The sequence below is a fragment of the Chenopodium quinoa genome, unplaced genomic scaffold (genome assembly GCF_001683475.1).
Source record: "Chenopodium quinoa cultivar QQ74 unplaced genomic scaffold, ASM168347v1, whole genome shotgun sequence".
Classification (NCBI taxonomy): domain Eukaryota; kingdom Viridiplantae; phylum Streptophyta; class Magnoliopsida; order Caryophyllales; family Amaranthaceae; genus Chenopodium; species Chenopodium quinoa.
In genome coordinates, this window is record NW_018742907.1 from 63,697 (window position 1) to 88,874 (window position 25,178).

At 35.2% G+C, this 25,178-nt stretch overlaps 7 protein-coding genes across 7 annotated transcripts; 5 read left to right on the top strand and 2 right to left on the bottom strand.

Moving 5' to 3' along the window:
* Positions 1-498: 498 nt before the first annotated feature.
* On the bottom strand, positions 499-2,416 carry LOC110727468 (non-specific lipid transfer protein-like 1). Its single transcript, XM_021907025.1, has 4 exons — positions 1,600-2,416; positions 1,467-1,493; positions 1,168-1,233; positions 499-867 (listed from the first exon to the last, which is right to left on the bottom strand). Exons 1-4 carry the CDS (start codon positions 1,937-1,939, stop codon positions 626-628), a joined length of 675 nt encoding a protein of 224 aa, XP_021762717.1. The 5' UTR covers positions 1,940-2,416; the 3' UTR covers positions 499-625.
* A 488-nt stretch (positions 2,417-2,904) lies between these two features.
* On the top strand, positions 2,905-3,999 carry LOC110727469 (non-specific lipid transfer protein GPI-anchored 2-like). The gene is made up of 3 exons (XM_021907026.1): positions 2,905-3,337; positions 3,498-3,599; positions 3,681-3,999. The coding sequence occupies exons 1-3, from the start codon at positions 3,001-3,003 to the stop codon at positions 3,803-3,805; spliced, it is 564 nt and encodes a 187-aa protein (XP_021762718.1). The 5' UTR covers positions 2,905-3,000; the 3' UTR covers positions 3,806-3,999.
* Positions 4,000-4,868: 869 nt separating this feature from the next.
* On the top strand, positions 4,869-5,796 carry LOC110727433 (non-specific lipid-transfer protein-like protein At2g13820). Its single transcript, XM_021906993.1, has 2 exons — positions 4,869-5,241; positions 5,675-5,796. The coding sequence occupies exons 1-2, from the start codon at positions 4,869-4,871 to the stop codon at positions 5,794-5,796; spliced, it is 495 nt and encodes a 164-aa protein (XP_021762685.1).
* A 1,733-nt stretch (positions 5,797-7,529) lies between these two features.
* On the top strand, positions 7,530-9,643 carry LOC110727470 (non-specific lipid transfer protein GPI-anchored 2-like). The gene is made up of 3 exons (XM_021907027.1): positions 7,530-8,028; positions 8,955-8,990; positions 9,222-9,643. Exons 1-3 carry the CDS (start codon positions 7,683-7,685, stop codon positions 9,344-9,346), a joined length of 507 nt encoding a protein of 168 aa, XP_021762719.1. The 5' UTR covers positions 7,530-7,682; the 3' UTR covers positions 9,347-9,643.
* A 1,461-nt stretch (positions 9,644-11,104) lies between these two features.
* Positions 11,105-15,323, top strand: LOC110727472 (F-box/kelch-repeat protein SKIP30-like). The gene is made up of 2 exons (XM_021907029.1): positions 11,105-11,473; positions 13,894-15,323. The coding sequence occupies exon 2, from the start codon at positions 13,971-13,973 to the stop codon at positions 15,006-15,008; it is 1,038 nt and encodes a 345-aa protein (XP_021762721.1). The 5' UTR covers positions 11,105-11,473; positions 13,894-13,970; the 3' UTR covers positions 15,009-15,323.
* Positions 15,324-15,413: 90 nt separating this feature from the next.
* Positions 15,414-19,688, bottom strand: LOC110727471 (putative acyl-activating enzyme 19). Its single transcript, XM_021907028.1, has one exon. It carries the CDS (start codon positions 19,518-19,520, stop codon positions 16,086-16,088), a length of 3,435 nt encoding a protein of 1,144 aa, XP_021762720.1. The 5' UTR covers positions 19,521-19,688; the 3' UTR covers positions 15,414-16,085.
* Positions 19,689-20,267: 579 nt separating this feature from the next.
* LOC110727474 (tRNA (guanine-N(7)-)-methyltransferase non-catalytic subunit wdr4-like) lies at positions 20,268-24,870 on the top strand. The gene is made up of 10 exons (XM_021907030.1): positions 20,268-20,830; positions 21,205-21,369; positions 21,701-21,881; positions 21,969-22,025; positions 22,109-22,179; positions 22,687-22,765; positions 22,852-22,911; positions 23,577-23,662; positions 23,799-23,859; positions 24,232-24,870. The coding sequence occupies exons 1-10, from the start codon at positions 20,628-20,630 to the stop codon at positions 24,616-24,618; spliced, it is 1,350 nt and encodes a 449-aa protein (XP_021762722.1). The 5' UTR covers positions 20,268-20,627; the 3' UTR covers positions 24,619-24,870.
* The last annotated feature ends 308 nt before the right edge of the window (positions 24,871-25,178 follow it).

Here is a 25,178-nt window from a genome sequence, read left to right on the forward strand (position 1 = left end):
GAGACGACATGACATTATACCTTAAGACGACAGGGCAAGCATATGACGAGTTCGAGAAGAAGAGTCGTTCTCATTGTACTGTTATTTTTACAGGTTCGAAAAAAATGACATTCCTGTTTGTTTATTTGATGATTGATGGGTTAGAAAAGCTGAACGTTCTCATCATTCAAAAAAAAAGTGAAGGCAACATCACCAAAGTAGTCCATCTCGGCTTCAACAAAGTGAAGAATTTCCAATCGCAACGTTCATGTTACTGCCGTTACGATTGCGGGAGGGTGTTAGAGATATGAGATATCGGAAAATATATCGTTCCGTAGATATCATTAAGAAAATAATATATTTAGGATTATTTATATTTAAGATATTATTTAGAGAATATATATATTTAGGATTTATGGTTATGCTAATATATGTTTTAGGAAGATTGTTTCCTATCTTATAAGCTTAGGTTTTGTATAAATACTCTAATCAATAATATACAAACCATTCTATCATCTCTTTCACCCTAATTTGTAATTTTATTATTACAATTTTGAACCCAATACAACATACAAGAGACCTATGGATCATGGGAGAACTCGACCGCACAATCTTTAATTTGATATATACGTACAAATATGTTACGTTACAACATGAATAACATGAATCCCATTAGAAATGCCCAAATATTAGTAGCTGATGATGAGAGGATCATGGATACACTTGAGGTTGATGGGGTCAACACTGGTCGAATTCTAGGAGTCCTTGATGGTGCCTCAACTTCCACTGAGGATGGTGCCTCGACATCCACCGTTGATGGCGCCACCACCTGTGATACTTCTGTGCCCGTTGGTTCGGGTGCTGGTGTAAAGGCTGTTGCTTCGGATGCTAGATTCATGTTTTCAAATACAAACATTCAAAGAATTAAGTCTCATATTTTTATATTGATACTTTTTCCGTTTCTTAATATGTGTAGCATGATGATTTTATTAAACACTATGATTATGCATAGGCCGTTATGCTTTGGTAGTAGATACTCCAATTAATCTTAACTTATTATGGGAAATTAGTTAGTTCACCCACATTTGATTTAATGATTTTGATTCGGGTAATTTTCTAGTCACCCAGTTTGATTAGTTTGAGTATGAGTCAGATAAGTTTTGTCAATCAGATTTTTAATATTCGTACCTTGGGGACTAAATGCTGGGCTAGGTGAGGCTCCTGCTGGAGGAGTTGCTCCAAACTGCAGAGGACCTGTTAATTAAATTACATGTAAAAACATTTGATTAGAAAATCATGTGAAATAATTAAGTGCATGCATAATTCAGGTCATTCCAATATTGATGAAAACTCAAAGCTGAATATCAATAGTTTTTTGTCCATCCGGATTTCAACTTTAATTTTACATTATTCGTATTACACTATTAATGTGACTATTATAGTTCCGGACATAGTGTAGGTAAGAAAAATAATCATATTAATTGTACCTGGAGCAGGGAGAGGACTACCAGAAGCTGCAAGATGACATAAAACACCAACCCAATTAACGATTTGACAATATAAAATCAAAACTAAAAATCTAATCTTATAAAATTATGGTCATGAAATGAGGCCAGTTACCTTCACACTTAATAGGAACACCACCACTTTTACAAACCCTAGGGAGTCCAAGTGCAAGAGTTCTGTTAACAAGTTGAGGCAGAGGAACACTTGCAGTGACCATGAGGCAAGCACAGTCGACGCTACTGCTCATCACTGATCTCAAGGCACCACAGCAGTTCGACGATGGAGATGAGCCATTGGCCGTGCTGCCGGTGAGGTAGTTCATGCATGGGGTGAAGGTGGCTACCATTGAGGCTGTGCATGGTGTAGTCACCTGCCCATTCACTGAACTTACTACTAAAATATAAGTTAAGATGGATAATGCTACTTTTGATGAGGTAAAATTAAAACTATCCATTTACTTGATTTTAGTACTTTTCTGTTAGTGTTTTTTGTTTTGCTGAATTTTTGTGGTGAAGAACTTACAAAACAAATGAGTAATTTATAGAGTGGAAGTGTATTTTGAGTGTTGTTCTGAGTAAAAGCAGAGTATTTCTGTAGTGAGACCAACTGCCTCTGACTTATGTGGAAAGATATGAGTGGAAGGTTCTAATGTTTTTTATTTATTTATTTTTTTTTTTTTTATACTACTTGTTTGTCCAAATTTTATAAGGAAATGATTTGGTTGTGTTTGGAATGTTAGGTGAAGATTATAATTGAAAGATTGTTATTTTTGTGTCAAAAAAAAAAGTGTTATTTTCATGGTTATTATAGCATATTTCAAGTTTACTTTACTGTGACTTGATTGAATTGTTACCCCTTGACTCCTTGAGCATAAATGGCAACTGCTTTTATTGATTGGAAATTTACTTGCAGAAATGATTGATAGGTGATAAAAGAAAGTCAACTACGTAGTATTATAGAGGATCTATCTTTCCATACAATCATGTCACTTAATATTGTTTTATGGATTAGGAGTGATTTCTGACATTACAATGTGACAACTAATTTCAGACGGAAGGGGTTAAGAAAAAAAACTCTTAAATAAAATTTGTTTCTTATCATTGTGAAATTAGATTATCGAGAATCTTAGTATGACATAAACTAGTTTCTCAAGAATTCAAGATACGTATGCCTTTTGTTAAATCTACTTTGTCATACCAAATAATTTCATACTAGAATACATGATAGGTAGGAATTGAATAAAAGAAAATCAGACAGGACTAACTAGTATATGTAAATAATATGCTAAATCATGCAAGTGATATAAATAAACTGTATTGTTGAACTAACCATATGAACAAAATATTGGTTTGGCCACCCAAACTTAACTGCACTTTGTTGTCCACTTCCAACTAATAATCCTATAAAACCTTCCCCCTCTTTCCCAAAATAATCATCCTCATCTAAATTCAACTAATTTTCAATTTCCCTCCTTTAATCAATTCTTTTTTTATTACTTTTGTTTTTACTTGCAAAATGGCTTCAAGAGGATCTAAAGTATGTTTAGTGCTCCTAGTTTTAGTAATGGCCTTAACATGGAATGGAGTAAAAGCTCAATCAGGCGGCAACAGTTGCACAAGTGTGTTACTTAGCATGTCCTCTTGCCTTAACTTCATAACCGGCAACTCCTCTTCCCCTGCATCTTCATGCTGCTCGGCTCTTTCCAACGTTGTCCAATCACAGCCTCAGTGCCTTTGCTCGGCTCTCAGCAGTGGGGCAGCTTCCTCTTTAGGTGTTGCAATCAACCAAACCCGAGCTCTCGGCCTCCCCAATGCTTGCAATGTACAAACTCCACCTGTTAGTCAATGTGGTGGTAAGTTTTTTGTCCATTCAAATAAGACTGATTACTTCTTCATAATACTGTATACAACTAAATTTCCCTACATGTACACTTTTAAGTAACGGAAGCCTAATACGGATTAGTACACAATCTTATCACTAATATAATAAAATCGCGCTCTTTATGTAAATAGGAACAGGAACACCTTCAGCTTCAGGTGCAGCTCCAGCAGGTACTCCAGCAGCAGGACAACCAGGTGCAGAACCTGAAGGCCCATCTGCTGATTTTCCCTCAGGTACATACATGAGCTTTTAAATATTTTTTACACAAAACCCGAAAAAACAAGAATCTGATATAAGTTCTTTTATTGTTGCAGGGTCTGGATCCAAGACAGTACCATCAACTGATGAATCAAATGGAAGCACCACTAAATCTTCCCTTTATCTGCTGTCTTTTATACTCTCAATTGTATCCTGTACTTCAGCTTTGGCAATTTTTTGAGCCATTTTGTAGCATCCTTTAGCAATATTTATGTATGTGATTGTACTATATTTATTAATTTGTCATGGTTGTAGAGTGATTTTTGGGACCATATTGGCTCCCCTGTGGCCCTGTCATTGAATTTGTTGAGCAGTTTGTGTAATATTGTTTGCTTGATTGAAATTAATAAAGTTGTACCACACTTTTAAGATTAATTTTAAGGTGTCTCTATCAATCTTTTACCATATAAGTGTCTTAATTATCAATTTCTTCATGTTGTCATTTAAAGAGGAATTCTCCTTTCGGCACTAAAATAGCTATTTTTTCGTCAAATTCTGTGATATTTGAATTAAAATATCACAATCATCTCTCAATCTGTGACTATATAAATATTTTCATCTCAACTAAAGAAAAGACGTCCTAGAGGCTAGAGCAAATTACAATGTTTAATTTAATAAAAAATACAACAGCATAATGATTGTGGTTGTCTAGTTGATATAGAATAGAAATGTGGCTGATTATTCGAGGACAAAAAGAGTACGTACGTATACCAAACAGGCAATCTCAATGTTGATTGGTAATATGAGGTTCTTGCCAAAGGAACAATATTATGGATTTACTGTAATGTACATGAAAACTTGTGAGAAATGGATTATAGAAGGCACTTGTGCAAAACATATCAACTTTGAAATATAGCAGATTACTTTATTTACTAATAAGAAAGTAGTTGGATTCAAGTTGGTTACAGAACTATTACTTTAGAATTTTTCATCAGCAATGTGAATTATAGGGTATACAGCTTTAATGTCCATTTTTAGTACCCCAAATGAAAGAAAAATTAGCAATTAATGATAAAACACTAGACATACTAGGCCTGGCATATTAACTAAACTTGAACCTAGTTAATTCACTTACATGCCTAAATTAGACATTAGTTTTGACCCCTTTTTTTTTCTTTTTTATGTTAACCACCTCCCTATAAAACTCATCCTCTTTACTTTCCTGAACATTTTCAAGGGGAGAAAAAATATAACCAAGAAAAGTGCTAGACGTTCTGTTTTTGTAATCGTAACACAAGATAAGAATGGCCTCACTAGTCGCGCTGGTGCTAGTCATAACCATGTTGTCGGGTGTAGCCCTGGGAGATGATTATGCACTAGCGTGCAAAGATGCACTAGTAAGCTTATCGCCGTGTCTTGATTTCATCACGGGAAGCTCTTCCACCCCGACCTCTTCGTGCTGCTTGCAACTACATGCTATTGTTCAATCACAACCTTGGTGTCTTTGTGTTGGCCTCAAAGGCAATGGCTCTGAAATTGGACTACCCGTCAATAAGACCAAGGCTGAATCCCTCCCTAGAGTCTGTCACGTTAAAACTCAACCTGTTAGCGAATGCAATAAACTTCCTGCAGGACTCTCCCTATCTGCTTTTCCTTCTAATGCTTCAAAACCAGAGGGTACGTACGTATATTAGAGCAATTGGTGTATAGCTTAGTGTAGTTGGTTAGGAATTTACCTTATAACCTTGAGATCACAAGGTCTCTATTATTGTAGCCTGCTGTAGGTATTTGAAGGTGAAAATCCCTTACCCTTTCCTAGAAATCATTAGGGTGGAAGACTGGTTAGGGATCTTTTTTTTTTTTTTTTTTGCTGGAAATAATTAGGCCGACTTATTTAGTTATTATTGCAGATCATGCTCCATCAAAATCTTTGGGGAAACGAGTTCATACAAATTAACTCTGAGTAAAATCTTTGGGGAAACGAGTTCATACAAATTAACTCTGAGCTATTACCTTAAACAAAGAATAAGTGCATTTTGACATATTTCAATCTTGAACGTTATAATGAAAATTTTCACTAGCTATTAATTGGTGAATTTATATAATGCAGGAACAGGACCGAAATCGGATTCTAAGAACACATCTAATGGGAGCATGACCGAATTCCAAATCCATTTTACTCTATTCCTTCTTTTCATCACTTTGAGTGTTTCTGCTGATATTGCAATTTGAAGTTAAAAACGTGCTTAAAATATTGAAGATTCTAAATTTAGATCAGCTTGTTGGTGTATTGCTCTGATCACTTTTATACATAAAAAGCCATATGAATTCAACATATTCGGATTTTCCATGGATTTCCTTACATTCCCAATTGCTTACCCTCCACAACTCTTACATTCCCAATTGCTTAACCTCCACAACTACACGTTGGAGAACTGGCCATTTAGCCCTAAGCCATTATCCGCTAAGAAATGTAACGTTTACAATAAAGTTTTGTAAACATTTAAAATTTTACATTATTCGCATGCATTCCTTTTACTGTTTTGTCATTTAAATGTTAAAATAATATGCTTACATTAGACCTTGTTCGTCTTGTTATATAAGTAGAATTTTTTTTAGATATCAACTTTTTTGTCGGTAATTTCTAATACTACGTATAAGACAATAAAAAGCATTATATTACTCAGTATAAAATATATTATACATCGGTAAGCATGAAACTTCAAAAATGAATATTAAAAAATAGAGGACATTCAAGAAATCCTTAACACTCTTTCTTCAATTATGCTTCCTACGTGCTCGTAATTTCCATTGACAAAGTGGTGGATGTTGAATTTTGAAATAGGTTTAAATTAAAAAGGAAGCCAATAACCTCACGTTAGTTTTGTTGACTCTCCAGAAATGTACATATGTTTGGTATGGTCGTATGGAATCGGACTCCATTTGATGAGTTTACCAGCAGCCCCATTTTACTTATAAATTATAATACGTATATGCTTCCATATAAAATTAATATAACTATCACGAATTTTAGGAATATATGAGTAGTCAACCCATAGAATTTTGATTAAAATCACTATGGAAAAGTATATTATGAGACACTCCTAACAAAAAATCTATAAACCAGTACGTAGTATTTTGTAGTACTCCATGAAATTTTCTACTCCCTTTGTTTCATATTAATCGCAACACTTTGACTGATACACATATCAATATACAATTTTAATCATTAATATTAATAAATATATATTTTAAGAAGTATAAAAGGTTAATATGATAAAAATATACATAAAGACTAATCTAAAAACATTTTACATGAGTACACATATTTTTAATAAAAAGTATTATCAAAGTAAGTATATAAATAGTGTAAAAGTCAAACTGTTGTGATTATTACGAAATGAAGGGAATAACATGCACTTTACATTTTGGTACTCTGAAATATTTTAAATTTTCTTAAGGGTTTGTTTTTTTTAATAGAATTTTTAATACTTTGCTTTATGCTATTATATTTACACTTTTTCACTTATTTTATTCACTTCTTTTACTCCTACCAATTCTTATAAACTCCATCTTACTTACTTTAACCGCACAATTTTTAATTATATCCCATTCAACCACCACATAAACAATATATCTCATATTTTCTAAATTACCTTGCAAACAGTAACATCATTTGGAAAAAGACGTGTTAATATAGTACTTTGGTATCAAATTGCATGGAAAGATGGAAGAAACTCACTCGAAATACTTATAATCAATTGCTTTGGTCGTAACTCGTAAGGCATCATCGATCCATCTAAGTCATCTTATATTCTAGAGACAAACAAGAAAGACACGTAATTGAAGCTTAATTTTGAATAATCAAACAAAAGCAAAGAAAATAACATAAAAATAATAATCGTTCAACCTTTAACAAAGGCATCTTCGGTATAGTAGGAAAAAGGTTGTTCACCTATTACAAACCACTTTACTTGTTCCTTTCCTTCTAAGCTTCCTCTTTAAATACCCACATAATATAATTCATTTACTTATATAATTATACATTCATACTGCATACAATAATTATACATCACCAAAAATACACATACTATCAAATTCTCAAAGAAAAAATAATTATGGTGTCACCAAAATATGTCATGGTTCTGGTACTAGCAATTAGCTCAATGTGGGCTATGTCAATGGCTCAACCGAGTTCGTCAGGGATTAGTGGTGCTTGCACCAATGTGTTGGTCACGTTGTCACCTTGCTTAAACTACATCACCGGGAACTCGTCGACGCCCTCATCAAGCTGCTGCAGCCAGCTAGGTAATGTTGTTAAGTCCTCACCAGAATGCTTGTGCGAGGTTCTTAACGGTGGAGCCTCGGGCTTGGCTGCTGGGCTTAACATTAACCAAACTCAAGCTTTGACTCTTCCTAATGCTTGCAATGTTCAGACTCCTCCTCTTAGCCGTTGTAATAAAGGTAAGTTTACCATATGATTTTTTTTTTCTTTTTTGTGTTTTCTCCTATTTAATTTTATAAATTCTATCATATAATTCATCATGAAGACATGAAGTAATCGTTTATTAACACTATACTTAACAAGATAGAAATATCAATGTGATGATGGTTCATATGTTTGATTTCTTGTTTGGTTTTATTGGTTTGTGGTTAATTTGTTTATTTAATTTGCATATGGGTTTTAGAAGTTTCCTTATGCTATTTCATGAGTTAATTCAAATCTAGTTTTTTTTTTTTTTTTTTTTTTTTTTTTTTGGAGGAATATAAAATCTAGGTTTGATTAATCAATCAATAGTTGAGATATTAACTTCTTAGAAATGGAACCTATTTTGTACAAGTTTTTTATATAGTTCGGGTCATGGGTGCTTCACTTTTGTCCCAAGCAATACATACTCTCCCTTTATTTTTCATGTTTTTCAATACATAAGTTTAACTGTTAGTATAATTAATTTTCAAAAAGTAAAAAAATTAAGTTTATATGTAAAATACACATTTAAACATTTTAACAAAATTATAATACTATGTTTTACATATAACATTACCCTTTCTTATGGAAAATGTTAGCATACAAGAAGCTAAAAATTGAAAAAACAAATGAAAATATAACATTAAATACACTAATTTGCACGTGATTTTGTCATGCATTCCTAAGTTAATACCAAATTATGAAATATATTAAATGCTTATTTATAACCCTAAGAGCTACATATAACATTGCCCTATTCTTATTTGTAAATCATAAAAAAAAATTAGTTTAAGTAGAGTCTATAAGTAATTAAGAAACAAAAAAAGAAAAAAATCAAAACATGTCAACTGAAAAACGAAAAAAGTATGTCCTTAAATTCAGTTTGCCAAATTCTAATACTTCTTGTGTGGTATTATTACAGCCGCTTCTCCAGCAGGATCTCCATTAGGAAGTCCAGGTTTGTACCTAACTTTAACAATTACTTATTGACACTCATTAAGCAATTTTAGACATTGTTCTTGAAACATTAAAAAGAATTTACTAACTTTTCCTTAAAAAATCGCATACACCCATGATCATATCAAGGGGAACTAAAATAACATCACATTGTCATTAAATAAACTGGAATTATCCTATGCATTAACACGAGCACGAGTATTTCATTCCTGGCACAAATGTGAAATTGCAGGAAGTGGATCTAAAACATCACCAACAGATGGTGACTCTTCAGACGCAACAATGTCAAAGTTACCGACTATTCCTGCTTTATTTGCGGTGTTATACGTCGTCGTTTCACACGCTTTAGCCTTTTAGATAGGTCCAAATTATTTGGTCTTGTTTTGGACTGTCTTTATTCACGCTCTTCTTGTTTCCATGTGCGATTTTTAATTTGTTGTACGGTTGTACTACCACCACACCCATTTTGTAATACATACATCTTTTTGAATTTCTTTTTTAATTTTTTGGAATTGAGTAATTTGCTTTGTATTATTATTATTATTATTATTATTATGATTTGATAATATGTATATGAGGTGTATACTTTTTTATTAAGAGTATTATTTCCATCATTATATTGTAATAAAAGAGGTGGTGTTGTTATGATTTGACATTTATTTTTTGACTTCTCTATTTAAAGCCTTACAAATATGATCTTCCAATAGAAGCTTCTCAAAGGGACATAAACAATTAAGAATTTTGGAAATCATTGTCGAGATTACAAGGTTGAGTAATTTCTAAGTAATTTGTTTGACTAGTCAAGTTGTTGGCATACAATTGAAATGAGGATAAGTTAAATTTGAAACACATGAGAAACAAACTCCAAGATCAAATTTGTTTTTGAAGCAAGATCTTAAAGTGCAACATTTTTTTTGGCATGCGATTATTGAATGACTAGGTTGAATTAAGTTAATAATTTTTTTAATAATACTATCCATTAATAAACTAAGCAAAAATCGAAAAGGTAGATCAATATGTTTACACCACCCAATATGACATTAATGGCTACTTTAAGGCAAAAAGATCATGACATTACTCTTAAGAATTAAATATAAAGATACACAAGAACGGGTTTTTCGTAAATAACACTTGTAGAAGCTGTCATATTTTCATGGTTGTGTCCCTTTTTAACATAATTGAAGATTTACCGTCCACGTCAATAGTTGCAAATATTGAATTTCTCTTGTATAGGTTCGAGATAAGATCGCTAATTGAAATAACAACTTTTCTTTAAAATAAACTGCTAATTCACTAGGCGGTTTGGCCAAGATAAAATTGTTAATTTAACGGTTTTGTCCAAGATAAAATTGATGGTCTAATTGAAAATGGGCATTTCATTACTATTAAAACCGTTAATTTGTTTAATTTTTAATTGCTGATTAAAAATTTCAATTGGCAATTTACTCTGTTAATAGCTTATTGAAATAGTGGTCCTCAGAACAACAACTAACTCAATGACCGTTTTTTTTTTAAAAAAAAAAGGTAATATAGATAATGCAATTGTGATAGGCATTTTTGTTACTATTAAACCGCTAATTGAATTAGCATTCCTATTTAACTAGAAATCTTTACTTCAATTGGCAATTTACCCTAGTTAATCACTAATTGAGGACTTGTTCGGTCCATTAAGCTAAAATCTCATCTAGGTTGTGTTAAATGATCAAGCTCATAAGAGTATAAATTTTCATTAGCATGTATTTAGACGTGACAGTTTTCCGAACAAAATGATTCAAACCACTCAAACAGGTTGATGGATCTTTAATTGTGTTGTACACACTATAATCAAGAGCGATCCTTGATCCATCATCCACGATATTCCTAACTTGCATTCCCTTACAGATTTTGAGGTTGCATGTTCATGAAGACTAGATTGACACCAATTGTCAAATTCCAAACAAAGAGAATTCAACCTTATGCATATTCCAAGCATCCCAAAATTGATTCCTTGTACGGAGGGCTTTGACAAAAATTAACCAAACCCAACTCTCTTAGGCACCAATCAATCAAAATTCAACAATGAATATTTAAAGTTCACACACATTCAACGATGGAAAAAAAATGACCTGTAAATACTAAATAGGAGTACTTTTTCTATCTCTTTTTTGTGTCATAGGACTAGTAAAACTCCCACATAAAGTCGACTAATGATACCGCAAAAGTTATTATTTCGTGCACATGCATCATGCTTGGACGTGTGGTAATAAAATGAACCATATCGAATACTCCTATCAAAAATCGATTAATAAGACAAGTATTGCAATTATTTAGAATCGAAGGAGATACGGAGTACAAAATTTATACGGATTAATCTCATAAACGGATGAACGTAGATCTGTCCTCCTCCCGCTCTCTATTTCTCTCAGTTTCCTATTGAAGCGAACTTCACGTTCTCAATTTAGGCGATTTCTCATATTTCTATCCTCCATTGAAGCACCTTTCGAGGTAAGATATTGTTTCATTTTGTAATCATCGAATATCAATTTCACAATCTAGGGTTTATCGTTATTCTGTTGTCATTATAATCAATTTAGGGTTCATTTAAAGTCGATTATTGAACTATTGATTATAATTACTAAGGTTATAGAAGATCATAACGAGCGATTTTGTTGCTAGAGATGAAAATTATGTGTTTTTTCAGCCTAATTTGATAATTGAATCAAATTTGCCTGTAATGTTAGAATGTAACTATGAAATTGGAGCTTTTCTATCTAAAATTATGTGATTTTGTCAAGCCTAATTTGATTTGTATATCAAATTTGCCTTTAATGTTAGGACGTAACTATGAAATTGGACCTTTTCTACCTAAAATTATGTAATTTTAGGAGCCTAGTTTGATAATTGAATCAAATTGGTTGCTAATGTGTTGCAGAATCCTTTAATGTAAGAATGGAACTATGATATTGGACCTTTTCTCCCTGTCCCAAGGCGGCAGCCGCCCCTCCTGCCCCGGCTCAGGGAAGGACCTGATGATTTATAATCTTACAAGGCATAGGAAAAGTGCTCGGACCATTCGGTCCTCACTAACCGTATTGGGTTTAATTCTAATGCAAACTCTTAATGTCTAACCCACTAAACATCTTTTCCTATTCCACATTTCCACCACCAACACCCCCCCCCCTCTGCCTTATAGTGTATCTCTCAAACCATCTTTCATTGGGATTTCTTGATATTCTTTCCGTCTTTGTCCATTTTCTTGTGATGTGTGACCTGTGGTAGGTTTGTCCCAATCTACAAATGTTGTTGAATGCATGGATGGCCTGAAATTGAGTCGATCAATCTTTGAATTTAGGGTGTGTTGGCTTGATTGTAAGAAGATATATTAATTATTCTCTAGGCATGACTCTAGCAGCTTTTGGGATTGGAGGCAGCACCAAGATGTTGGAAGCTTAAGTCTTGAGTCATCAGCGGTGGTTATGCGTTCCTTGTTAGTTCTGGTCGATTACTGATTAGGGTGGTGGTGGTGTTACCGGTTCCTTTTCTCCCTTTCTATACTGACACATGCAATGAGCTTCTGAAGCTTTCATTCTACTAGACCTATCTGCAAGTTCATAGTGCATTAGATTGTCTTTGCAGTCCAGTAAGTCCGTGAGGAGATAGGTAATACAGCATAAGGGTGATGGGTTTTGGATTAAATAACAGTGTTTTGGTAGTGTTGGATGAACAGCTGTAGGCATGTGGCCTCCGCCGGAACAAAGTTACCTAATGTGCGAGTGTTGGATTCAATACGATATGTAATTCGCTATCTAACTTGTTAACTTAGGCCAAAATTACACCTTTTGTATTATAATATGTGGTGCGTGGAGGTTTAGAGTAATTAGCAACATTGGGCCAGAAGAGGGGGTAAGTGGAGCTTTGGTTAAAAGCAGGGAAGTTGATGGATTCTATTAAAATGGGGGCTTGATGTTGTTTGGGCATAAAGAATGTGGAATATATTTATGGCATTGCTTGACCTGTATGAACCCAACCTAGACCTTTTAAGTAGAATAAGGTTTAAGAAATATGTATACATTATTTTGCTCACTGGTTGAGCTGAGATAGGTCACTCTAACAAGGGTGCAAATTCATAGATGTGGTACCCCTAGAGGATAGAGCTAGGTGTATTCAAGGTTTTTTTTTTGTTCATTTGAAAGTCTTTAAATGAGCAAAATTGGCAAGTGAGCTAACGTAGCCTTGGGTACACAACAGAGGCTCTCCAACCAAGTCTTTTTTTTTATTATTTTTTTTTATTTTTTTATAAACCTACTTATCAACAGATGACATGTTTTTATTGCTCTTCCCTCTGATTTCAGAAAACTTGTATTCTTTGCATTTTTTTACATGTTTTTTCTTTATTTTCTTAGAATTTGAAGCCTTTGGAATAGAGGAGATTGGAATAACCCATGTGACTTTACCTTCAACATTCCTTGTTTATCCCGTGTGACTGTTCACATATATAATGTAACTCGTTACCCTTGATGAAATTTATGTAACCTATACAGCAAATCCTAACCACTTTTAGTTGTTAGTTATGCATGAATTGATTGCCATTCCTCAAGTAGAGTATTCATATTGTTGTAGTCGTCTTGTAAATGTTTGTATGTTTCATGTTTATAAGTGTTGCTTTCAAGTGGTATATGTCTTATAACCAACTGTTGCATTTCCCTTTAGTGGTGTGATTTGTGATGATCATGAAATGAAATGCTGATTTACTGGTTGATAGTAAAACGGTGGTTTTACATGAATATTGCTGCTAGATTATTGCTATTTTCCCGTTGATAGAATATATTAGATTCAGAAAAATTTCAGTGCCTTTCTCTTAATATGTGCTCTAAACTATTCTGACCTGCATTAATGATGTGTGGGTACAATAACTCTTATTTCAGGTTGTATGAAAGTTCTACTCAGGGTTTCAACCAACATCAATTGTCTTCACACGTAACGGATGTGATTCTATTTTATCATGTCTGTGCTGATTGAAGGTCTTCCAGATGCTGTTGCCCTCAGGTGCCTTGCTCATGTTCCTTTTAACCTTCACCCCAAGTTAGAACTTGTAAGTCGTACTTGGAGAGATGCTCTTCGCAGCTGTGAGCTTTATAAGGCCAGGGAAGAGGTAGGTTCATCAGAGGAGTTTCTGTGTGTATGTGCTTTTGATCCAGATAATCTATGGCAGCTTTATGATCCCCTTCACGACATTTGGATCACACTCCCTGTTTTCCCATCAAAAATTAGGCATCTTGCTCACTTTGGGGCTGTCTCCACTGGTGGGAAGCTATTTGTGCTTGGTGGTGGGAGTGAAGCTGTTGACCCATCAACTGGTGATCAGGATGGGAGCTTCGCAACCAATGAAGTATGGTCTTATGATCCTGTCATGAGGAAGTGGGCCCAGTGTGCTCCCATGCTGGTGCCTCGTGCAATGTTTGCGTGCTGTGTCTTGGATGGAAAGATCATTGTTGCTGGCGGTTTCACTATCTGCCGAAAATCAATTGCTCAGGCTGAAGTTTATGATCCTGAAAAGGATACATGGGTCTCGATTCCTGATCTTCCTTACACTCATAACTCAGCATGCTCTGGAATGGTCATTGGGGGCAAAATGCATGTTGTGCACAAGGGGCTCTCAATGGTGCAGGTCCTTGAGAGGCCTTCTGACGGTTGGATGGTTGAAGACTATGGTTGGCTTCAGGGTCCAATGGCTGTAGTTAATGGAGTTCTTTACGTCATGAGCCATGGCCTTATTTGTAAGCAGGAAAGCGATAAAAGAAAAGTCATCGTTTCAGCATCAGAGGTAAGAAAGAGAATTGGGTCTGCAATGATTGGATTAGATGGAGACATATATGTAGTTGGAGGTGTGATCGGTCCTGATCGATGCAACCGAGACATCAAGCCGACCTCTGATGTTGACGTCCTGACTGTAGGGAGTGAAAGACCAAACTGGCGCCGAGTTGCTCCTATGTCCAGGTGCCGTGGAACTATACTTGGATGTACACAATTGAGAATTTAAAGATCTTTTCAAGGATGTGTTCTTTTGTAAGAATGGTGCCCCTGTTTTGAAGTTTGGCACCATGAGCGCGCAGGGGAACATTTGTTATTCTCTAATGTCTATTCCCCTTGAATTGTGTTGTAAGTTGTAACTGGTTTCTTATCGCTTGATCATGAAATGCTTGAAGTTTATACAGGCAACAGATCAATGTGGAATGTAAACTTGTAAAGTTTCTTGAAGAATTGGCCAATTCTTAGAGCAATTTAACAATTACAATATGTTTAACCCCTTTGGGTGCTGAAGATGTTGGAATGAAGATTGAGCATTACTTTCTAAGTTAGTTTTTTTTTTTTTTTTATGTGTATTCTTTTATTTTATTTTTTGGCGGTGATCAATAATTAAGGTGAAAAAACTTTGTATTGCGGAGGTATATTAAATTAGTAAATTATCAGTATAAATTAAGATGTATTTTTACCCTTTTTAAGAAATGGAGGGACACATGAAAAAAACAAAAATGGTATTTCTTTACAACCTTTTTCCCCAAATTATTGTCCATGTTTTGATGTTTACCTTTCATTATCACAGTTTGGATGAGCTAAATGCCTAAATGTATCTAGAAATGTCTACTTTTCGACTGTGTGCCTGTGAAATTTCTTTGAGACATAGCATCAGCCCATAATCTCGGAATTCATATTATTCCATTCATCCATAGATATGCAAGCCAATGGTACAACGTCCAAATTTTAACAACAGGAGATGAAAAAAAAAAACTTTCAAATAGTTTCAGATTTTAACTTTACATTTGGAAATCTTTAGTCTTTACAATAGAAGTACTACGTAATAATTTAAGCAAATTACATCTTGTTTACTACTCTGTCCCTGAACTAACATATATATACCATTGTCTTCCCTTGAAACGTCTTTCACTTCTCTAACATCCACATTTAAACCTTACTGAATCTACAACCCCGAAAGGGTACGCAAAAATGTCAATTAGGTCAATCCATGTCAGAAGTCTGAACCTATTAGACAGTATGTACAAACTCTTAAAAAATGAAAATGGCCATGTATCTACAATTTACACAGGCAGTCAATTCATTAGCCATCGTGCTTCAAGTCTTCAACAACAATGCAGTGCAAATAATCATCCCTGCAACCTACAAAAATCCGTCCACCAACCATGACTGGTGAAGAGAATACGTCTCCTTGAACATCAATTTCTGCAAATTTCTTAACAACCTCTTCTACTGTATTATCTTTAGTAGTAACACAGCTTACCTGAAGCAGAATAATTCTACCAGAACTGGAGGAAATGCAAACCAATCTTTCTGAAGGAAAAGAAGGATCAGATATCAACTTTATATTTTCATCGACAAAAGCTGAAGATGTAATTGGATCTCCTACATTGTCCTTCCACAAAATTCTTCCCTTTTCCAACTCAAAGGAGTAAACATTCCCATTCCTAGAACATACCAGAGCCTGAAAACCAAGTGCCTTAGAGATGCATGGTCCGGCAAATATTGGACCATCAGTTTTCACCCTCCAAACAATTGATCCTTTCGAGTTTAAAGAGAGAACATCCCCGTTAACTAAGCAGCATAACACATGGTCATCAGAACTTATGGAAAGAGATCCAAATATCGGAGCTTCAAGTTCAAGCTGCCACACAACAGAGAATGCAGAAGCCTTTAACATTATAGCTGTCAAATTTCCATTGGTTGTGCCCAGGTAAAGCATATCACGAGCCTCATCGATTGCAGGGGAGCCAAATACACTTCCTGTGCAAGGGAATTGATAGACACAGCGATAATTTCTATAATCTAGAGCATACAGATTATGATCATGTGAGCCACACCATATGAGGTTCCTGCACTTGTCTATGGTGGGTTGTGACTTCACTTCACCACCTGTTTGAAAAGTCCAGTTTATGGTTCCCTTCATCATATCAACAAAGTATATGTTTCCTTCGTAGCACCCAACTACAACCTGAGAGAAATCTCCATCAATCATAGCCAAACATTCCACTCGACCTTCTAATTTAATCTCCCATCTTATGGAACCATTTCTAGCATTAACACAGAGAAATTTGTGGGAGTGAGACCCTATAAATAGTAAGATTTGGTTATCTTTGAAAGTAACTAATGGTGATGCATCAACACAAGAGTCCAAGGGAACTTTCCATATTTCTCGTAATGACCCTTTTCTGTTACTAGGAAGTTCAAATTCCTGGGTAGGCCACTTGATATGTAAATCACAGTCGCTATTGTAGGTAACCTTATTGCAACGGCTGATTGCACATTCGCCTGGCATCGAATGAGATTCCCATAGAATGGAACTAAGTGAGGTTACACCCTTGAGATTTGAATGTAAATCAGAAACTACCCTAAGATGCTTAGATTTTCTTTGCTCATCACTGTCAGTCCATGTAGTTTCTCCGTGTTTCCTGGGCTTAACTAATCCAGAATCAGATGAATGAGGCAAGTCAACTTTCTGAGCTTTGGGCAAAGTTTCCCACTTTACTTGGTGGTCAACCTCTAAAAGACCTTCTTTCTCTGCAAGAGCCTTCTGAAGCTCTGACGGACTTGGAAACATGTACAGCAATCTCATATCAATTCCTAAGTTATGAGCTACATGAGCTGCAATTATCGAATCACCACCCATTGCAAAGAAGTCGTCATCACTGCCAATGTCTGCAACACCCAAAGAATTACAAAAAGCTTCTTTAATACAGTCTAAGGTTTTGCCAAGCTCAACATGACTCTTGTTTGAACCATCAACGGGAGCAAAAAATCTAGGTAGTGACATATAATCAACTTTTCCTGTAGAAGACATAGGAAGGGCTTCAGTACAAATAAATTCCTTGGGAATCATAACTGAAGGAAGTCTGTCAACCATCCAACTTTTTACAGCTGCCAAAATTTGAGATGACTTGCCATTGTCTTTCAACACTAGAACCGCTTTAAGAAAGGCATGCCCTTCCTCCTCATTACAGGAAATTACAGCAGCATCCAATATGTCTGTGTGTCCTCTTAATGTATCCTCTACCTCCTCCAGCGCAATACGTTGTCCATTAACTTTAATGGTGCGATCTTCTCTTCCACAATAAACCAAGTCACCACTTGGAAGCCTTCTAGCAAAGTCACCCGTTCTATAGTAAAGCTTACTACTCTGACACCCATGATCAGAAACAAATTCTTCTCTCAATCCCTCATTGCCCAAGGGCATAATATTAGCATCAACATAATAGCCTCTCGAAAGACATACACCCGTTACACATATCTCTCCTTCATCACAGTTCCCATCTTTCTCAATAAGCTTAACATCACAATTAGAAATTGGCTTACCAATAGGAACACTGCTCAACACCTCACTTTTAAGCATTTCTGGTAACCATTTGCAGTCAAAGTAAGTACAATCACCAGAGACCTCAGTGCTTCCATATATATTCAAGATAATAGAAGCCTTAGGCAATATCCTAGAAAGCATCTCCCATAAAGATATAGGAAAAACTTCACCACTCAATAACAACAACTTCAATGAAGACAGCCCTTGCTCGGAATACCGTCCCTCTAAAGCAGGAAGAAGCGCCCTCATTAACGATGGAACAGCGGTTATTCTAGTAATAGAGTAATCATGCAGAAAATCAACAAGACCATAAAAATTCCCCTTTAATTCATCAAAAGGGGGCACCACCAAAGTACATCCTGCTAGCATAGGAGCTAAAAACTCTTGAAGATGGTCAACAAAACTTATAGATGTCTTGAATATCAAAACATCATCCTCTTTCAATGGATAAAACTCCTGCATCCACAAAAACCTATTCAAAATCCCTTCTTCTGTCCCACAAACACCTTTAGGTTTACCAGTAGACCCAGAAGTATACATCAAATAGCTAAAATTTCTCAATTTCCCACTTTCACAAGGCCAACCCAAATCCAATTTCCCACATTTTTGTTCAAGAACCCCATCAAAATTTATGCATAAAACATGACATTTGCAGCAATTTACAAGCCAATGTGATTCATCAACCAAGTGGGTACTACTAATTTTATCAATATTCGAACACCCAATTATAATGTCAACATTTGAACATGAAATTATAGACAAAATCCTATCTTTAGGCCAAGAAGGATCAAGAGGTAGAAAAACCCCACCAAACTCTAAGATAGAAAGAACAGTAATTACATATTCTACTGAAGGTACCATGTAAATTCCTATTATTTTTGTTGTAACATTTGATTTGATGTTACCTGAGGTGGGTTTGATTAAGGAGGGATCATCACCACCGTTGAAAATGTGATGAAGCCTGAAACTGAGGGAATCGACGGCAGATGATAGCTCGGAGAAAGTGAAGAACTTGTCGCCGTCATATACTGGAGGATTAGCCTTGCTAGAGTTAGTTTTGTTAGAAGTAAGATTTTTGGGGCGTTTTGTAGCGTGAATAATGGCTAATTTGTTAGGGTTAGTAGAAGCAATTCGGTGGAATCCATGGGGTATGCAACAGTAGGAAGAGAGCTGCTTCTGCTTCTCCATACTTTTTTTTTCTTGTTTCTTTTCCTTTCTCTAATTTTACTTGAGCAACTCCACTCGACTTGCTAAATCATTTCGGTTAAGGTTAAGTTTAATGTACTCCGCAGTTGAGTTTTGATCGGTTGTTGATCACAAGCCTTAGTAGCTCTCAAATTGTCTTGTCTTGGACTCATGGTAGTTGGTACTTGGTATCACCTCTCTGTTAAATGATACGGGTAGGTTAGATTTAGACATTTTGCGTTTACTAACGCTTGATAATGAATTTTGAGAGTTAAGTTCAAGTAACTCACAAGTAATCCTATTTCATAACTATCCCTACCTTATTACGGAACGATAAATTTAGAATTTGGGTTGGACAAAATGTACTAGGTTGCTAGCTTCTTTTTGGAAGGCTTATAGTAAAAACATTAATATTTGTTTTTTTTTTTTATAGAAAAAAACATTAATATTTAACCTCAATTGAGATTTGATTTTTAGTTAAGCAATAATAAAATTTAACTAAGTACTTGAATAGTCGTTCCTAATGCTCCTCCCTTTGCAGTTGTACACACACCTTATCTAAAGGTGTGTCTTTTCCCGTATGAATAATTTTTTTGGGAGGGAAGAGGTTAGTATGTTTTATGTTTTTAATTTAAAGGCGTATATTTTTATAAGAAAATGCTATACAAAACCTAAGTGTTATGTATAAGAACCTAAAAGAGGAAAATATTAATGAAATATATTCATTAATTACACTGATTTATGCGTGATTTTATCATGTATTTCTAAACTAATAAGCGTACCAACCAGGGCTATATATAGCATTACCCATGATAAATTAACAAGGGTTTAAATGATAAATTTACCAGAGAAAAAAAAAACATGAAAAATATGTAAATGACCCGTATACATTTTTTATCTGTGACTAACCGTCAGCCCAAGTGGTTTACAGAAGATGAACCTCTGCAGCAGAAGCCCAACACTGTCACAACTCGCAACTTCACAAAATCACAAGTCACAAACACACGACCAACTTTGACTCCTCTCCTGTTACTCTGAATAATTTGCTAAACCCTGCAAAACCCTAAAAATTAAGGAACCAAATTTGGGGAAATTGGAGTAATATCAACAATGGAGGAAGCTCAGATGAAGGAAGAATTCAAGACTGAAACAAACGAAACCCAGATGGAGGAGAAGGAAACCGAAGATACCCAATTGGAGGAAAAAGATTCCTACTTACAAACTGAGGTTGCTCCTGCTCTTATTGCTCTTCACCCCTTCGATCAATCCATTGCAGTAACTGTTGGTTCGGAGCTCCGAATTTTCAATCTTGTGTAAGCCAATTTTCTTTCACTAATTACTTCATTATGATGGTTAGTTACTGTTATTAATGTCATTGCTTTATGTTGATTTGGTTTGAAAAAAGTTCTGAAATTTTGGTTTTATTAGATGGGGAACTCAATTTCTGAAAATGGGTTAATGGGGTTTCTCATTAATGTATGCTTTGATGTGAGGAAGTTTAATTGACTTGAATATTCAAAAGGGTGTGCTATTATGATTTTTCTTGTTCTTTGGAATGATTAGTTTTTAGTGATCAAGTGGTTTTAGTGAATGATTGTGTTATATAGAATGTAAAGTTGAACATGGTGGTTATTTGTGCAATAGTAATGTTTGAAGGTTGAATACTGAGTTTTTATCACATTTGCAGTAAAAATTGTGCAGTCTCTTTGGCAGATGAATCCAAGGAGATGCTACATAGAGATTCTATTAGAGCTTTACGTTTTAGTGACTCGGGAAAGCTATTGGTATCTGCCGGTGATGACAAGCTTGTTAAGATATGGGGCGCGGAATCCTGGCAATGCCTTTGTACTGTGTAAGTTTTCCTAATTTGTCGAGGGTCTTGGTTGTGGAAATATTTTTACTGTACGAGTTTGCTTCTATTATCAAGCGCCAGGAACATATTATGATTAGTAGAACTTATTTTATGTTATTAAGGTCTTGAGCCTTACACAGTTATACCCTGCCAATCTTAATTAGGATGCCTATTATGTGATTACTAAACTTGAAGCTAGTTGGCTAACCTGTTTTCTGGATAGCATGTATCTTGTTTAAAATTAATGTCTTCGTCTGTTGTTGCAGTGATTGCATTTTCTTAGACATTCCCTTTTCACCTTATGATGTATTCTAGATTATTTATGAAACAGAAATTCGGAGAAAAGAGTTAGCGCAGTTGCTATTAGCAAAGATGAGCAATATGTCTGTTTTGCGGACAAATTCGGAGTTGTTTGGATTGTAGATCTTGTAGGGCTTGCTGAAAATCAGCCTAACCCCGACAAGAATGCTGTGGCAATTTTTGGCCACTACTGTAGCATCATTACTAGTCTGGTATGTAAATCAGTAGCGTCCAATGCCCACCACTTTACCTCTTATATATGCATGGTCATGTTTTGAAACTCTTGTTGTTCCTTGCAGGAATTCTCGCCTGATGGACGTTTCATAGTCAGTGCTGACCGGGACTTCAAAATTCGTGTAACCTTTTGTCCTTTTCTCTGTATAAGTATTCAGACCGTAATCTCTTGAACTTGCTTTATTGAATAACTTTCTTGTCACAGGTTAGTGTGTTCCCCAAATATCCCTTGAAAGGAGTCCATGAGATTCAGAGCTTCTGTCTTGGTCATTCAGAGTGAGTCTATCTTTCTATCCTCATTCCTGCTTATTTTTTTTTTTTTTATCAGAGTGGATAATGATAAGATTATGCCTTTCGTCTTAGATGCATGCCTTGATACTTAATGCGAATGTACAATCATTTCTTAGAATGTGAAAAGGTTTTCACAAATTATATATTTCTGCTTGGAATTTGCTTATAATATCTAATCCATCTGACATATCCAAATTCATGAATTCTTGATAGCTATTTCTTTCACTATTTGAAGTTGAATCAGATTGTTAGAATCACATAGTTCATTTGGACTTCTAATTTTCTCCATTCCCTCAAACAAACTTATGCAACAAATAATAAGTATTTTTACATAGCATTTTGAACAAATTGTGCTTCTATCTTTCTTAGTCATTAATTAGTTAAGTTAGGCCACGATGGTATGTTGCACATTTGGAGTTTGGACTTCTATGCAGCCTGATTACCAGTATTATACAGCGTTCAATAAGTTCTTTTTTGTTTATCTTTTTCCAGGTTCGTGTCATGCCTCACTTTTGTGCACAACTCAGATTTCCCACAGGGCTTTCTCGTGTCAGGAAGTGGTGATTCAACTGTGAGTGAGATCTTTTTTTTTTTTTTTTTTTGCTTCTGTGGAAGAGGGCCAGTTTATATTGGATTCTGATTTCTCTTTGTTTTCAGGTTTGCATGTGGGATGTTACATCTGGGTCACTTCTTTGCACAAGTGATGTTGGAAGAGAGGTATGTCATTATGCACAAGGAATAAAATTTTGCCTGCATTTCCGTTCAACTCCTACTCTTGAATTATCATTGTCTGAATTAAAAGAAAACTGGACCTGTCTACCTATGGTAAATCAATAAGCTGATTACGTCAATTGAGTTTAGAAAATTGTCAACTTTGGAGTAACAAGTAGGCAGGTTATGTATTTAGCTACTTGACATAAGCATAGTGTTGAGCTAACAGTCTAGATATGCTTCACATTAAGTTGTTGAGGTTCAACCGTGCCATTTCGAGCCATTAGTTTTTCTTGGTTGTTTAGGGTTATATGTGATGAAAATCAAATTACTGCAGACATCTTGGCCTGCTGCAAGGATTGAGAAAGACTGTTCAGGCAAAGGCTTGGAATTTACTTGCCTCTTGTGCTACCTTTGCTACAAAAGTGATTATTTGTTAATTTGAGTCTAATTGTAATAAATTTGAGTTGTGTGGAATTTTTACAGTTTATTTTTTTGTCCTTTTGAAGTACGATAGGTCGATAGCTATTATTAATGATCTCAATCTAAAGCTAATTAGGTGGATAATGCATATTGTCTCGTAAAAATTATTTTGCTTTTTAGATATTCTCTGTATTTATTGTCGATGTTAATTTGTCAAAGCCTCACGCATGTTGCTCTGGTTAATGAAGGCAAATTTATCAGAGGAAAGCCATCCGGCTGTTACTGATCTATATGCCACTGCTGATGGGTCATTAGTTGCAGTCGCAATTCAGAGGCAAGCTCTTGAAATTCCTTTGTCTTTTGATTTGCTCTTGTCGATGTCCTGATATTAGGCTTGTTCTTTAGATTTATAATTAAATCCTTGTCTTAGTCCCACATTTTCTCATATGATTTCTTCTTTTGTATTTCAGCTTGCAAGGGATATTATTATTGAGCTGTGACCTCTCAGCCAAAAGGCTTTCCATGCTCAAGGTAGGTTCATATTAAATTTAGTGAGAGATTAATTTTCGTGGAACAGGAAAACGGTTGTAAACTGCTGTCCTGTCCCTGTTGTCCAACCCTTGACCCACCTTACCCCATTAGATGGTCACTGGTCCCTCTAGCTAGTAATGTATTAGTCTGAGTACTTTATTGCCAGGAATCTCAGGATCAAATGTGTAAGCACCTTTGCATCCAATTTTGTCCTCTAATCTTTAATTGAGCTGAGTTTTTGTATCTATGCCTCAAGAACACTTGCAGATACTGGACTTGTTCTATTGCCGGCATTTTGTCCACCATGTGACAACATTGTAAAGATTTATTAGCAAAAGAAGTTTCAGAGGGATTAACCTACACTATCTGCAGGTGGTTCCTGTACCCGGAGAAACATTCATCCCAACAAGACTTGGGACGAAGTTGTCAGGAAACTTGTTATGGATGGTTACTGGTGCCTCAAATTTACCTGGTACCAAAGAGTCATCCTTTGCACGCATCAGAGCTGTGTCATGTTTTAAGAAAAAGTCCAATGATTCAGATCTTGAGCCTAGAGTTTTGGAAGATACAGAGGTACCTGGAGGAGATCAATTGCTAGAGAAGTTGCAAGGAAGTGTGTCTGTAGAGAGTACGGTTTTCTCTGCTGCTGCTGATGCCCTAAATGCTGCAATGAGCAGTTTATTGAGAAAAAAGCAGTATTCTGATGAGAAACGCGATTTCAGAAAGAAGACTAGAAATGATAAGAAATTTAAACAATGATATAAAAGATTATTAGTAGCTCTTCATTTATTTTTATTGAAGTTATTTACACATGGTTCAGAGCTTGAGGCTTCTCTCATGTAATTCTAAGGTAGAATGTGTTTGTTGCCATGCCATTTGTTGTATCACTAACTTCCCTGTGAAAAAGAATTTTGTAACTTATTCGATACCTTATTCATTTTGTTTACCCAGCTACACTGTATAATTACATTAAGCTTCTTTCTCAATGTCGAAGGGTGAGTTATGATTGTATGGGCATTTCAATCCTGCTTCGGCGGAGGCTTTCAACCTCTTCCGTATGGACTACTAACTCTGCTTAATTTCATTACTCATGCTTTCAAAATTTGTTTTTCTTACATCCAACTAGTCATGGCTTCAGATGTGCATAACCTTAATCTTTGATACTTCGTATTTTCTACTCATAAAGATACATAATCTATTGGAAATTAGATTGAGTATGCATAGCAATGTACGGTGTGATACTAAGTCCAAGGATTGGCTCTCAGCTATGATAGAAGAGGGCAATAAATAAAACCACATGGAGTTATTTAGTGTGGTAT